This window comes from Serinus canaria, chromosome 26, assembly GCF_022539315.1.
Source record: "Serinus canaria isolate serCan28SL12 chromosome 26, serCan2020, whole genome shotgun sequence".
Classification (NCBI taxonomy): Eukaryota; Metazoa; Chordata; class Aves; order Passeriformes; family Fringillidae; genus Serinus; species Serinus canaria.
In genome coordinates, this window is record NC_066339.1 from 423676 (window position 1) to 437757 (window position 14082).

Sequence of the window (14082 nt, forward strand, 5' to 3'; positions counted from 1 at the left end):
GGATCCGGTCTGGCGGACAAACAGGCTGAGCCAGGGTGGGCAAAGTGGCAGCAGTGCCATGTGAGTCCCTGAGCTCTGCCCTGTCCAGACCTGAGCAGCCACAGCTGGGAAGCACAAGGAATAAGCACACATGCTCCCTGCAGGCAAGGGGAAAAGTAGCCCCCTGATCCCCCAAACCATGCATGAGACATGTAGCACATCCCAAAAGCTCCCACTGCTCCAAAAAGCCATGTCCCTCCAGCTCTCTAGCAAGGCCACTAGGGGTTCATGCAGATGCTGCTGAGATGCTTCATCTGAGAACAGGGTGTGAAGACCTATGGGGCCTCTGCAAACTGGGCAGGGGCAGATCACCCCCAGCATGAGAAAGCCTCAGGGGCCAGGGGATGTGGCTGCCTGAGCCCTCCTCCAGGCATGGGTGAAGGCAGCCTGGTCTCAGCACTGCATCCAGATATGGATGAGTGTGACAGGAACATGGATGGTAGGGAATGGACCCGGGGCTCTCCAGGAACAGGGGTGGCAGCCACTGCGTGGGTGGGTGGGTAGCGTCCTGCTGCTGGGTGCTCTGCTCCCCACAAACTGGGGGTCTCCTGATGCTGGCTGCTCTGCTCGCCACAAACAGGGCATTTTAGGAGAAGCAAGTGCCCCTAGCTGGGGGTTGGGAGTGAGGCAATGCCATCAGTGGGTCAGGTCCCTGCAGCCGCATTTACCTTGTCATGCTGGTGTTCCTCTATCTGCTTTTGGGTATTTTCCAACTCTTGTAACAATGTATTCTTTAAGAAAAACCAAAAATAAAATAAAAGGGAACAAAAACAGAAAAGAAAAAGAGAGACCATTTAGGAAACATGGCCTCCCAGGAATGGCCAGTGTGGAATTCCTGTCTAGTGAACACCTGGAAAAGGCTCCCTGGGCTATTCCTAACCTGCCTGTGCACAGGTCTCCTCTGCAAAGCTCCTGCCTCTCAAGCAGGCTGGCCATACCTCAAGTCCTGCCCCACTCTGGAGCTGAGCATGGCCATGGAGGGTAATGATGGACTTGGTGGACAGGGCTTGAAGATTAGGAAATATGTCTGAGAGAAGAACAACTCCTCGAGCAGCTAGATCAAAGGGAAAAATGTCCCTTATATCTAAGCTAGGGAGTAAGCAGGGGCAAAAGGAGATGTGCTTATAGAAATCACAGAAACATGGGATTGTTAAGATTGGAAAAGCCCCCTAAGATTGAGCCCAATCATTCTTCTCAGCACTGCTGCGTTCATAGCTGAAATATGACCCCAAGTGTCACATCCATGTTTTTGGAACACTTCCAGGGATGGTGACTCCACCACTGTTCTGGGCAGTCTATTCTAATGCTATAATTATTTCCTTGATTTTTTTTTTTCCCTAATATCTGTCTAAACCTCCCCTGGAGAGTTTGTAACTGCCTGAACCAGTGCTCATTTTTGGTAAGTGCTGGCAGCCAAACAGGATCATTTCTGTGCATGAAAGACCTGGATGAACTCTCAGGGTGGGCAAGTGCTGGCACCAGACTGGGGAGCAGGCAATGCCCTTCAAAATGTGTCACCACTCCGGTCCCTGCTGCTTGCTGGGGTAGGATTTGGACTCATCCCTGCAGGGTGGGTCCTGCTCTTTATCCAGACAAATCTACTGAATAACTGGACATGCTGGCATAGCCACATTTGGTTGAAGACAGGAGGAGCAGAGCAACGAGGGAATGGGGACAGAGCCAGCCCTGGGGGCATCAGCTGAAGGATGCACCTGTGTGCTCCAACTTGCTGAGGGCAGGAACCCTGAGAGAGCTGAATCACCAAGGTCTGACCTCCCACTGGGTGATGCTTGCTTGGAGCCAGCTGCTCCCAGTTAATTCCATTCACACTGAGGCAGCCACAGCTTCAGCTAGCTCCTCCAAGGAAACCCAGTTCCCCGGGAGTCAGGTGTGAGAAGTTCATGGACACTGCCCTGGCTTGGAAAAGGGAAATCTTTCTGCACCTGGGGGCAGGAAAGTTTTAAGGCAGCATGTGGAGGGATGGGCAATGGGACAGGATGAACACTGCAATTTTTCCTGCAAAATGCAGTTGGGATTTGCTCTGACAGCTGGCAGAGGGGCTGCACCAGCAGAGACCGGGAGATGAGGAAAAGGATCAGGACAAATCCTGCAGCTGAGGGAGGAGGGAGGTGGTGGAGAGGGGATGTCCCTGGGTGAGGTGACCAGAGCAGCTCCCTGTGCTCCACCAGCTCCAGCACAGCCATGTCTTGCATGTTTCCATTTCTCCAGCCCTGCACAGGCACTTCCAGCCCTGGGCCATGTCTGGATGAGGCACAGAGTGGCTGCAGACCCCTTAAGCCCCAGAGGAGCCCTGCCCCAGGCAGTACCTTCTCCTCTAAGGCTGCCATCCTCTCCTTGAGGTGCAGCTGCAGCCGCTCGTTGGACTCGCTCAGCAGCCGATCCACGGTGTCTGAGAGCCGCTTGTTGTGCTCCTCGTTCATCTTCTCCCTCTGCCGTGCCTGGGACAGACACAGTGACACCTGTGTCACATCCAGAGGGGCTCAGTGCCCTCCTGCCTTCCTGTGCCTGCTGTGGTGTCAGAGCTAGCCCACCAGGCCCAGTGTCTGGGGACAAATCCTCCTCTTACAGCACTGGTTGGACCCTCTGTGCTGGCCCTGCTGCTCTCTGCCACCTCCCAGCCAGGGGTGAATAGGAGAGAAAAGGATTTAAGGAGACCATGCCTGCCTGCCCCTCAAGAAAGCTTCTCCTGTGTGTCTGCCAAGAATACCCACACCGGAGGCACGTTACAGACCCCACTGGATACAGCAATTCTGGAATTTCAAATATCTGTCTTAAGGAAAAACATCTGGGGGCTTCCCCAGGGCTACATCTGTAATGTCATCTGGGTGACCTGAAAAATGGGCATCACAGCCTCCTGCATGGACAGCCTAGCCCCAGCTGAAAAGCACAGAAGCTGAAGAATGGACTGTGCAGCCCAGGGCACAGCAGCTCAGCTTCCCTGCCCTTTTCATTCTGCTGATCCAGGCTCGGGGAAGAGCTGCTGAAGTCTCCCCTCCCACCCTTTGGGGTTCCAGCTTGCCCTAGGGAGTGATGCTGAGAGAGGAGTGGGTGTGGAATATTAACAGCAAGTCTTAGATGCCTGGGAGATGGGAAATCACAACAGAGAGTGCCATGAGCTCCTGTGTGGCTCAAGTTTAAGTGATCCTAGATGGGAAAGAATTAACCGGGCTGTTCTCCCAAGCTGCTCCCAAACTAAAATCCAGGTGTGCCCAAGTACCCAGGCACCAAGGCAAGGATCAGGATTTACCCTGGCCAGCTCCTGGTTCTTCTCCTCCAGCTGAGTCTCCAGCTGCCGGAGGTGCTCCTCGATGCTCCCGTGCCTCTCTTCTGCCTGGGAAAGCAGAGCAGCCTTCTCAGGTGATGCTCCCCAAAGCCCTGCTGCATCCTGGTGTCCATCTCTGCATCTGAGTCCTTCCTGGGATGCAGGGCTCTCTCCCACTGCCTGCAACCCTGCCAGGGCTCCCTGTGAGCCCAAACCAGCCCTGTGGGCATGGTGACAGGAACTGGAGGTGCTCTGTGAGGGCCTAAACACCATTCCAGAATCCAGGAAGGGCAGGGATGGCTGCACCCATTCCTCACTCCAGGCCTGCACCCTCCAAAATCCAGTCTGGTGCTTCTTCTTTCTCCTCATCTTAGAGTGGTCTCACCCAACCCGAAGGGCATCCACACCGACAGGGTCATCCCTGCCTTGGAGAAAGGGGCCAAGGGAAGGGAGCAAACCCCTCATGTGCAGGACACATTGAGGTGTCCTTTAAAGGTAGTGCCTTGCCCCTGCAGCAGTGGGGATGGCAGGGGACAGAGAGGCCACAGCTGGGAAGGAGAGTGGGATGCCTTGGGCTGCCAGGGGCTCCATCGCTGCAGGGGGCGGCCAGACCCAGCTCCTCCTCTCGTCCCAGCACTGCCCTCCCTCTCAGATCCCAGCCCTCCCTCTCCAATCCCTTTCCTCCAGTCCCTTCCTGTTTCTGACGTCCCTTCCAGCTCCAGTCCGGCCTCTCCAGCCCCGGCCCCACCCCTGCCCCTTGCCTTGGTGAGCGCAGCAATGCGCTGGGCCAGCTCTGCTTCCACCTCGGGCAGCGTCTCTGCCTTTCTCATTGTCTGCTGCAGCTTCTGCTCGGCCAGCTCCAGCAGCTCCTGCAGGTGCCGCGCCTTCTCCTCGCACTGCGGGACAGCAGGATGTCTGCCACCCCGGCACGTGCCACCGCCAGCACCCCCTCCTGCCCCAGGTCCCCGGGGCTAGGGGACACTCAGGGCCCAGTGTCAGTACCTGGCGGTGCAGGGACTCCTTGTTGGCCAACTCATTCTCCAGTTTGTCATTGAGGTCATGGATGGAGGTGGCCTCTCGTTGGGCTGCCAGGTACCGTTTCTCCAGCGTAGTGATCCTCTCCTCCATGTCCTCCTTCTGTGCCAGGGCCTGGGGAAGCGATGGGGCTGTCACATCCTGCTCTGTGACAGCATTTTGGGACTAGCAGGGCCATCCGGCTCCTTCAAGCCTGGGACACCCCGAGTCTAAGGGGTGTGAAAACCCCTCTTGACATGGGAATGAGGGACAGCAGAATGGGACAGTGATAAAGGGAGAGTCAAACAATCACAGGAAAACCTTCTAGCGAGGACACAGGTCACTTCCCCAGGTGTGCTGCACACCTGAGAGCCTGTCTGTAACCTCAGGGAAGTCCTGCTGATGGATTTGGGGACAATTTCCCAAAGGCAGTGGCCTCTTTTGAAGAACATACTGCACACAACAGGAGTTCCAATCCCCTCCCAGCCCAGTGGAAGCAGCTGTGAGGTCTCTGCCCAAAGCTGGGCAGTGCAGGGGGACAGGAACTCACCTCTCGGAGGTCTCTCTGGTACTTGCTGCTCATCTCCTCAGATTTGATCAGATCCTTCCTGGCAGTGCCCAGATCCTCCTCCAGCTCAGCCACGCTGGCAGCCAAGGCAGAGATGCGTTCCTTGGCCTGGACCACTTCAAAATTCTGCTTCTCCAGGAGCTCCTGCAGCTCCACCACCCGCCCGGCCTCGTCATCCGGGTGGATGGAGCCATTGGAGAGACGCTGCAAGGCACCAGAGAGGGAGGTGGATATTGGGACGCTCCAAAGCTCCCAGGCTGTGGCATTGCTTGCAGCTACCCAAAGTGGGAACGTGGCCCTGCAGGGACTCAGTGGAGACAGGGGGCTCTGGGGCCCCCATCAACAGCCTTCACAAGCCAGGGATGGCGCTTCTTACAGGGATGATGGAATAGGGATGGCTGAGGGCTTACCAGAGCATCTGGTGGAAGATGCCCCTGCCCATGGTGGGTGGAAGATGCCCCTGCCCATGGTGGGGGTTGGAACAAGATGGCCTTTAAGGTCTCTTCCCATACAAACCATTCTGTGATCTCTAGGAAGTAGAACCCCTTGGAGCACCCAAGCACAAATTCAGTGCACCCTGCTCAGAAATAGCTTGTATCCACCAGGAAGGGCATTTCCCACGGGGCTGGACCCAGAGGAGAGGGAAAATGGTTTTCAGCACCCTGGAGCCAGTGCCAGGGAGGAGGGAGGAATGAGCAGGGTTAGGGCAGGGGTTTCCTGGGCTCTCACCTTCCATGGAAGTTTGGGTGCTGGTTCCTTGGGTTCCCTCTCATCGCGCTCGCCTGCCACAGGCTCCCGGGCAGAGCCTTGCTGCAGAGCTGCCACCTGCATGGGAACAGGGACTCAGCAGTGGGGACAGCAGGAGCTGAGGCTAGTCGTGCTGCAGCCAGGGCTGCACCAGCTTCCTGCCAGAATCCTGCTTGTGGCTGGGGAGGACCAGAGGGAGTGGGTCCTCTGGGGAGGACCAGAGGAACAGGCCTGAGCTGGCACTGCTGGGGTCACACCTTCAATCCTGGGGGCAGCTCTGGGCCTCTCGGTTCAGGAAGGACACTGGACACTGAAGGGCTGGAGCATGTTTAGGGAAGGGAACAGAACTGGGGAAGGGTCTGGAGCACCAGGAGTGGCTCAGGGGGCTGGAGGGGCTCAGCCTGGAGAAAAGGAGGTTCAGAGGGGACCTTGTGGCTCTGCACAAGTCCTTGACAGGAGGGGGCAGCTGGGGTGGAGGGCGGTCAGGCTCTGCTTTCAGGGAACAAAGGGACAGGACAAAAAGAAATGGCCTCAAGCTATGCCAGGGGAGGGTCAGGATGGATATCAGGAAAAATTTTTTCCCTGAAAGGGTGGTCAGGCCCTGGCACAACTACCCAGGGCAGTGATGGAGTCACCATCACTGGAAGTGTTCAAAACACAAGTGGACGTGGAACTTCACAATATTGTTCAGTGGACATGGGGGTGTTTGGTCAATGGTTGGAGGCTTTTCCAGCTTTAATGATTCCATGATTCTAAGAGAGAGAAAGCCAGAGGTGCTGGGAAGGCTCAACACTGAGGGAGATTTTCCTGGTGAGCCTGAGACCCCAGGCTCCCTCCCAGCTCATTTCACTGGTTTACAGCCAGACAGATTCTGAAGCCAGTGAAGCAGGAGAAGAGGATAAACACTGTGTCCTGCTCTGTTAGGGGAAGATGGGGAATGGTCCCTGAAAGGAGAGGGGCCTGAGAGCCTGGGAAATACCATGAGACTTATCCAGAGGAGAAAAATTTGGCCAGCAGAGGCTGTAGGAATGGCTCCTTCCTTTTGGGGCTAGTGACTGGGCACAAACTCCAGGAAGGAAAACAGAGTTCATGTCTCTTCAAGAACACTTTATCCCTGGAAGTGTCCAATGCCAGGTTGGACAGAGCTTGGGGTAACCTGGGGTAGTGGAAGGCATACCTGCCCATGGCAGGGGATGGAATGAGATGAGCTTTAAGTTTCTTTCCCACCTAAATGAGTCTGGGATTCTGAGATGACCATGGCTGGAGGTTGGGGACAGCAAAGTCCCAACCCCAGGACTCCAGCAGGGAAGAAGATGGGGGATGCAAGATGACATGCTTGAAGCAGTGTGGTTTGGGTTTCTGCCAAATCAGGGCAAATCCCATGTCACCCTCAGCCCCCTAGAATGATTCAGATTCAGACTGTTTTTGTCAGTGACATGAATTCCAAACAGCAAACAGGGAAATGTCACCTGTGAGACAAATAGTTCTCAGAATCTTTACAAGGTTTCCTTAAACACAGACAAACCTGCAAGTAAACAGCAATTTTAGAACAAAAGCCTTACATCAAACCTGACCAAATGCAAATACCACATGAACTCTCAAAGGTAATGGGGAGTGTTCCCAGCCCAGTAGGTGCCCAGGTACCCCTTACCTGCCGATGGGCATCCACGAGCTGCTCCTCCAAGGTGGCCACGCGCTCCAAAGCTGCTCGCAGGCGTTCCCTTACCTGCAGGTGAGTGAAACAACAGGAAAGGCTGTTATTGATCCAGGATGAGGGTGTCCAGGATTTAGGCACACTCCCAGGCCTGTTTGTTAGGCTGACAGCCAGGCTCAGGTGGATTCAAAGGTTCAGGATCATCCAGCCCATTACAGGGGGTTAAATTGTGCTGAAGAAAACAGGCTGGGCCAGTTCTTGGAGATCTATGGCCAGAATAGCCTGGAGAGGTTTCCTAGCAGAGGAAGGAGATGAGGTGAATGAATGAGGAGGGACAACGAAGACTGATCCAGGGTGTCAAATGCCACCACCCTGAGAGTGACCTGGGAGAGTTCCCTGTCCCCAAAAGCTTCAAACCCAGAGGATACATTGGGCAGCCCCAGCAGCTCCTCACTGCAGCTTTGGGATATCCAAGACTTTCCTGCCGAGTGCCCCCATGTCGCCTAAACAACACAAAGTAGAAAGGAGGGAGTGGAGGGGTGGGAGAAGGAACTCAGGAACTCAGAGAAGGAGAGGTCCCAGCAGCTTTCCTACCTTTTCATCCAGTGCCTTGTGATGCTCAAAGAGTGACTTGAGTGCTTTGAGCACCTCGACCTCACTGGAGACCCCTGATGGCGACTGGGCCTGCCGCTTGACCACGGTCATCCTGAGCGAGCGCTCGTGCCGTGACACCAGGCACTCCAGGTGCTCCAGCAGGAGCTGCAGGGGGACGACAGAGGGGCTGTCACTGCCAGGATGGGCCCAGCAGCCCCTGGACTGAGGGCCTGCCAGCAGGGTCTCCAGGCTTACCCGGGTGTTGTTGCGCTCGGCTTTCAGCTCTGAGATCTCCTCCTCCCTCTCCAGGAGCTGCTCCCGGCAGGCACTGAGCTCCCGCGTCAGCGTCGCAAACTCCTGCAGAGAGCAGGGACAGAGGATGATGGAGTCAGCATTCCAGCCCCACTGCTGGACCTCCAGCGCACCATTTCTCATCCAAACCCAACCAGGGTAACACTGAGGGAATGTGGAGAAACCAGTGGGGAGGCACAGCCAGGCCAGGAGGGGATTTATTCCTGGCTTCCCTCATGCTCTGCACAAGGAGAACACAGCAGCTCAAGATTTATCCCACTTGGTTTGATGTCCAATGGCACAAGAAACTGTTCTACAGCTGCAGAGGTGGTCGACGGCATTTAAAGCACCCCAGTCAAGACCACCAGCATGTTTCCATTCCCACTGTCCCCTGGATGCAGCTCCCACCTTGGAGCATCCCATCAGGCTAAAACTCACCACAAAGCCACAGACGGTCAGGATGAGTCCCCTGGCCCTCTGCCATGGCCCCAGGACCTGGAATCATCCAAAACTTCCTTGCAATAGAAAGCGGTTGCTGCCTCAGTCTAGCATGTGGAGCCCCAGACAGCTCCATATGGGACACCCCCAGGTCTCAAGTCCCAGCTGAGAGGGATGAGGCACAGCAGGAGACAGCCAGGTGCCACCAGCTCTTGCTGCTGCCACTGCTTCCTCCAGGGATGTGACAGCCAGCAAGGAAGAGCTATGCCCAGATCAATGCCAAAGGAATGCTGCACACCCAGCACATCCCTCAAGACAGGATGAAAGACACAATCACTCTTGTGGCTTTGTCAGAAGGGAAACTCACTTTGAAGTCCCTTGGATGCAGGAGGGTTCCCTTTCCCATAGAAAATGAAACCCAAGCACCTGGGTGAGCCCAGGAGCACCTCCCATTGCTCCCAGTGTCTCTTCAGTGGTGCCAGGCCTAAGTGAGATTTTGCAGCTGGGATTTCTTAGGATGAGAAATGCAAATGCAGGAACGTGCCATGAATTCACACCATGTTCAGTGTTGGAAAGAATTTTAAAAGGCAAAGGATTTCAGAAGAAGCCAAGAAGGATTTGATGGAGCATTAACAAACCAAATTTCAAGAGGGGGCTGAGAACTGCTTTACAGCATGAAATTCTTTTTCACTTTAATTTTCAGGTTTACCAAATAAAACCCCTTCAAACCGAAGCAAAGCATTGAGGCTTAGGCTGAACCAAATGCTCTTCTCAGCTCCAAGTGAAACCTCCTGTGACAGCTGAAGCTCTGAGAAATCCAGAGCTTTTACATCTGTTTGCCCCAGCCAGGTTATCCTTCTCCCTCCTTGCCCCAAACCTGTCCCACTGCTGGGGTTTGTAGCCTGGGATTGGTGGGGATGGTGGTGCCACTGGCGCAGTTGAGACTCCCACAGTGGGACAGGACCTGAGCAGGTTGCAGTGAGGGGAAAGGGAAAGAATCACTGTACCCATGAACAGCTGCTTTCCTGCCTGTCACCTGCCTCAGGCAGCTGCCACCCCACACCCCTGCTCCACATCCCTGCTCTGGCATTGCCCCAGGGCCTGAGGTCCCCAGTTCCTTCCCAGACCACTTCCTGTCCCATCCATTCCCCAGGGACCACTCCAGCCCTGCATTTTTCCCTCTTCCCATCCCTTCTTAGGGAGCACTCCAATCTGGGATCACCCCTGGTCCCATCCCTTTCCCAGGGATCCCTCCAGCCCTGGGATCACCCTTCCCCCCACCAGTTCTTCCCCAGATCTGTCACAACACCCCAATCCTCGTCACAAACCTCTGCCATGCCCCATCCCATCCTTGCTCTAGGACCATCCCAGAGCCCCCAGAGCACAGTGAACCCTCGGCAGACCCAGCTCCAGTGAGATCCCGCTGTGCCAGCCCAGCCCTTCCCGGAGCTGTGCCCTGCCTGCCGCTGGGATCCCGGTGCGATCCCGATCCCGATCCTGGTCCTGGCGGGCTCAGGCCTGGCCGCAGGCACACGTGCACGTTCCGTGCGTTATGCAAGCGGTGCCAGCAGCTCCCGAGCATCTCTGAGGATTAGAGCCGGGCCGGGAATGCCGGAGAGCGGGAAGCAGCAGGGAGAGGTGCCAGAGGTGCCTGTGCATCTCCAGAGATTATGGGATCTGTCACTCCCCCAGTCCCTCAACACGCCAGGAGACAGGCAGCAGGGCTCCAGGAGCTTGGGAAAAGCATCCTGGCACCGGGATGGCCCCGGCAATGGCTTCCAGCAGCCCGAGCTGTAAACGTGGGGGACACATCAGCTTTGTGCTTTTCCAGCAACAGGCCAGGACCCTGCGGATCCAAAGCCTCTCTTCTGCCCTGTGGCTGGAAGGGGACACCGGCTGTGGACACGGATGCTCTTCCCACAAGAGTGAACAGGGCAGGGCAGCGCGGGATGGGTGGGACAAGGCATTGGAGGCAGAGAGAGGACAGGGACGGCCAGTGCTGGGGACAGCAATCATCAGCACAGCCTCCTTTCCTGCATTCCCGCACTGTGGTGGCCAGGCTGTACAGATGCTCCTACAATCAGGATTTCATCCTGAAAGAGGGGATTAAAAGGGAGCAAATCCTCTGGAGAGAGAGGCAGCCCCTGCTATGGCCAGCCTGGCGCACAGCGGTCAGCGGATCACAGCCAGGGTGGGCACAGCACAGAGCTCCTGCCAGCCCTTCCCCAGGGCTGCTCCTCTCCAAGCCCTTCATCCCGACAGGAATGCTGCCTGCATCCTGAGCTCTCTGTCCCACATCCTGTGCCAGGCCTGGAGCACCCGATGGCAAATCAAAGAGCCCTCGGTCACTGTCCCCCCTCAGGGAAAGCTGCAAAAATGAACATTTACATCAAAAATAGCAACAGCCCTGAGGCAAGCCAGGCCAGCAGTGAGGTCAGCCAAGTACACAGGGCCTGAGTATGATGCCTTGGGAATAAAAAATCGCAATAAACCACTGCAGCTCCCACTTGCAGCCACCTCCCTCAGCCCCGGCTGTGCCAGATGCCAATGTTGCCACCTTGCTCTGGGTCACTGGTGGGCACCAGGCAAGTTTGGGACCATGACAAGCTGTCCCAGCTCACGGCTGCAGTGTCACACTGTGGAGTGCAGCCTCCACCCCCATCCACAGATGTGCCATGGCCCTCCATCCCAGCAAAGTGGAGATAAAGAGGATCCAGATGATTTTCCTCTGCCCTGGCCATGGCCAGGAGTCTCCCAGGCAAGGCAGAGGTGCCTGCCCAGCTCTGATAAGCTCTGGGACTCAGCAGGGACACCTATAAACAGATTAGAAAGTGAAGGAGAGGTGCCTGATCTCCAGTCTCCTGGGAGTCCCCAGGAGCCCTGCAAGCCCAGCAGTTTGGGAAGGGGCCAGTTTGGATTAAAACTAAACCTCCACCAAGTGATTGACTGGGCTTGGTCCCAAGTCCTGGGGTTAGAGGGAGCAGGATGGAGGAAAGGAGCAGGATGGAGGGAAGGAGCAGGATGGAGGGAAGGAGCAGGAGGGAGGGAAGGAGCAGGATGGAGGGATGGAGCAGGATGGAGGGATGCTGTTTTTGGAGGAGGGAGGGAGACCTGGAGCATCACATAAGGTGTTGAAGTGGGATGCTGTGGACTGGGACTCAGATCTTTAGTCAGCACCAGGCATATTGGGTGTTTGGGGTTTTCCTCCATGGCTGCATCAGGGGGGAAGACACAGAGAAGAGCTGGAGGGGGGCCAGGAACCAGCAGCATGGAGATGGCTGGAAAAGCACAGAGAGGTTTAGGAAGCTCAGGGAGAGAAGACTCCAAGGCCTTCTGTAGCATGGAAAAGCTGAAATGCCGAAGTCCTCAGCCCAGGGCCCCCTTGTGTCTCTCCCAGTGCCGTCTGCAGCACACACAGGGATGCAGTGGGATCACACCACAGGCAGCAAAATTCCCTGTTTGTGGCAGGAGCATGGCTGCTGCTCCAAGGCCCCCGAGCCTGGGGACAAACCAACTCCAGCTGTAGGATTAATGGCATTTCAAAGCTCCTAATTGGAGAGATTGCTCCTGACAGAGTGGCAGGGGATGGGTGGGAAGGATGCCCATGCCAGGAGACCAGTGCTGCTGACTTGGCACAAGAGGGAGAGTCCCATCCATGGTCTGCCCGTGGGGCCCCACCACCCCACTTCTGTCCCAGGAGTGGAGCAGAATGAAGAGAAAGCCCCAAATCAGAGAGGAGGGTAGCATGGGATAACACAGATTAAATCCTGCTGGGTAAACCCAGGGCTTCGACCAGCACCCACCCCCAGCGCTGGACACCGGCACCTCCCAGACCTCCTGGATACAACACCAGGGGCTCTGCAAGATCCATGGGGAATCAGTATTCTCCCTTCAGCAGGATGTGTATTTCCACCTGGGACTGCTCAGGGAGGAGCATTCTGTAGCCAGGCAAGCAGGAATCTAACATCTCAGCATTCTAGTCTTGTAGGAGCACAACCAGCACCAACACAGCTGCAAGATCCCTCCATCCTTCCCAAAATCTGGAGATGCTTTAAGGGTCTTACCCAGTGGGTGTTGTCCCCCACCTCGGGCTCCTGAGGCTCCCATCTACCTGCTGGTCTTTGCAAGTTAACTCGAGATATACTTTGAAGTTATATGTGATTGTTTGATGACAGGACCTGCCCCAGCTCCTGGAGGACCTCCAGGGAGTTTGGGCAGTCTCAGGGGGTCTGCTCACCTGAAAGAGGCCAGACCTCAGCTCTCCAGGCAGCCCTGGTGCAGCAGAGCCCCATCGAAGGAGGAACTGCAGGAGGTCTGCATGGCGATTGGCAGCCTGCAGCCCTCAGCCCGGTTGAAATCTGGGAGCATGCTCTCCCCCTGACACAGCTGAGGACAGGGACTCCTGCCAAACCCCCAGGCCATTGCAGGACAGGAAGGAGTTCCATCCCACACAGGACTCTGAACTGGGAGCACATTTGGATGCACTGGGAGCCCTGAGCGTCACATCCCCCTGTGGCACCTGCCCCCAGGAGAAACTGAGTTGAAGGCTGGGCAGGAGGCAGCTGGGAGCAAAGCCAGGGCCTTGGGGGACTGCTGAGAGCACCCAGAACCTGCTCAGGGCTCGGTCCTCAGCCATGAATTCCCTGCAGAACAGGGGGGCTGGAGCTGGAGCTTTCAGCCCTATTAAGCCACATTCAGCGCTCCCACATGAATAAATCATGTAAGAAGCATGAAGGCAGCTTAGTCTCCCCAGGAAATCACCCTGGAGTTCTGCCTTTTGGGGGCTGAAGGATGCCCCCATGGATTGGGAGTGGGGATGGTTCAGTCATGCAGCACAGGCAAGGGGGAATGGGAGCTACAGGCAGGAGCATCCCTGGAGCATCCCTGCAAAGGGGTTTGCCCTGGACAGGCACATCCCCCGCCTGCCCCATGCCTGGATCTGCACCAGATGCACATTCCCAGCCTGTCCCTTTGGATCCCATGCCGACACAGCAGCATCCAGCTGCCACAGTACCCTGAGAAGGTGCAGAGTGCCACATCCCCAGATGCCACCCGTCCCAGCCTTTGCAGGCAGAGCATCCCCCAGCGTGGCTGCACCCAGGGGACACTACTGATGAGCCTGGGTGCCCAGTCATGCCCTCAAAAAAGGGGTTCTCCCAGAAATTCAGCTTGCATCCCATTCCCAATGGGGTCTGAGACATTGCAGGGCGCTCCTGGGTAAAAGAGCTCACAGAGAAGGAGGAAGAGGATGGGACAGACCTATAGGATGCTTCCCAGTGCCCTGGGGAGAGATCCGCACATCCCGGTCCCACTTACCTGGTACATGCACATGCTGGCATTAATCCCATTGGGCAGGTGAGAGCCTCTGGATTTGCTTCCTGTGTTCATGCCGAGCCCTCATGTCCAGGGGAGAGCACAGGGGGCACCGGCGGCCACCGTGCCCAGGCGTGGAGC

At 56.4% G+C, this 14082-nt stretch overlaps 1 protein-coding gene across 7 annotated transcripts in view; it reads right to left on the reverse strand.

The window, feature by feature from the left end:
- PPFIA4 (PTPRF interacting protein alpha 4) overlaps positions 1-14082 on the reverse strand; it is a 62109-nt gene that overhangs the window by 17929 nt on the left and 30098 nt on the right. For 4 of the 7 annotated variants that reach the window (XM_050985327.1, XM_018922278.3, XM_018922277.3 and 1 more), the window contains exons 3-12: positions 8155-8256; positions 7900-8064; positions 7303-7377; positions 5634-5729; positions 4887-5108; positions 4325-4471; positions 4084-4218; positions 3308-3391; positions 2367-2498; positions 708-770 (exon numbers count right to left, since the gene is read on the reverse strand). In XM_050985327.1, coding sequence (XP_050841284.1) covers positions 708-770; positions 2367-2498; positions 3308-3391; positions 4084-4218; positions 4325-4471; positions 4887-5108; positions 5634-5729; positions 7303-7377; positions 7900-8064; positions 8155-8256 — 1221 coding nt within the window. The remainder of the gene's footprint in view (positions 1-707; positions 771-2366; positions 2499-3307; positions 3392-4083; positions 4219-4324; positions 4472-4886; positions 5109-5633; positions 5730-7302; positions 7378-7899; positions 8065-8154; positions 8257-14082) is intronic. The other 3 variants (XM_050985329.1, XM_018922280.3, XM_050985328.1) reach the window with 1 other exon arrangement.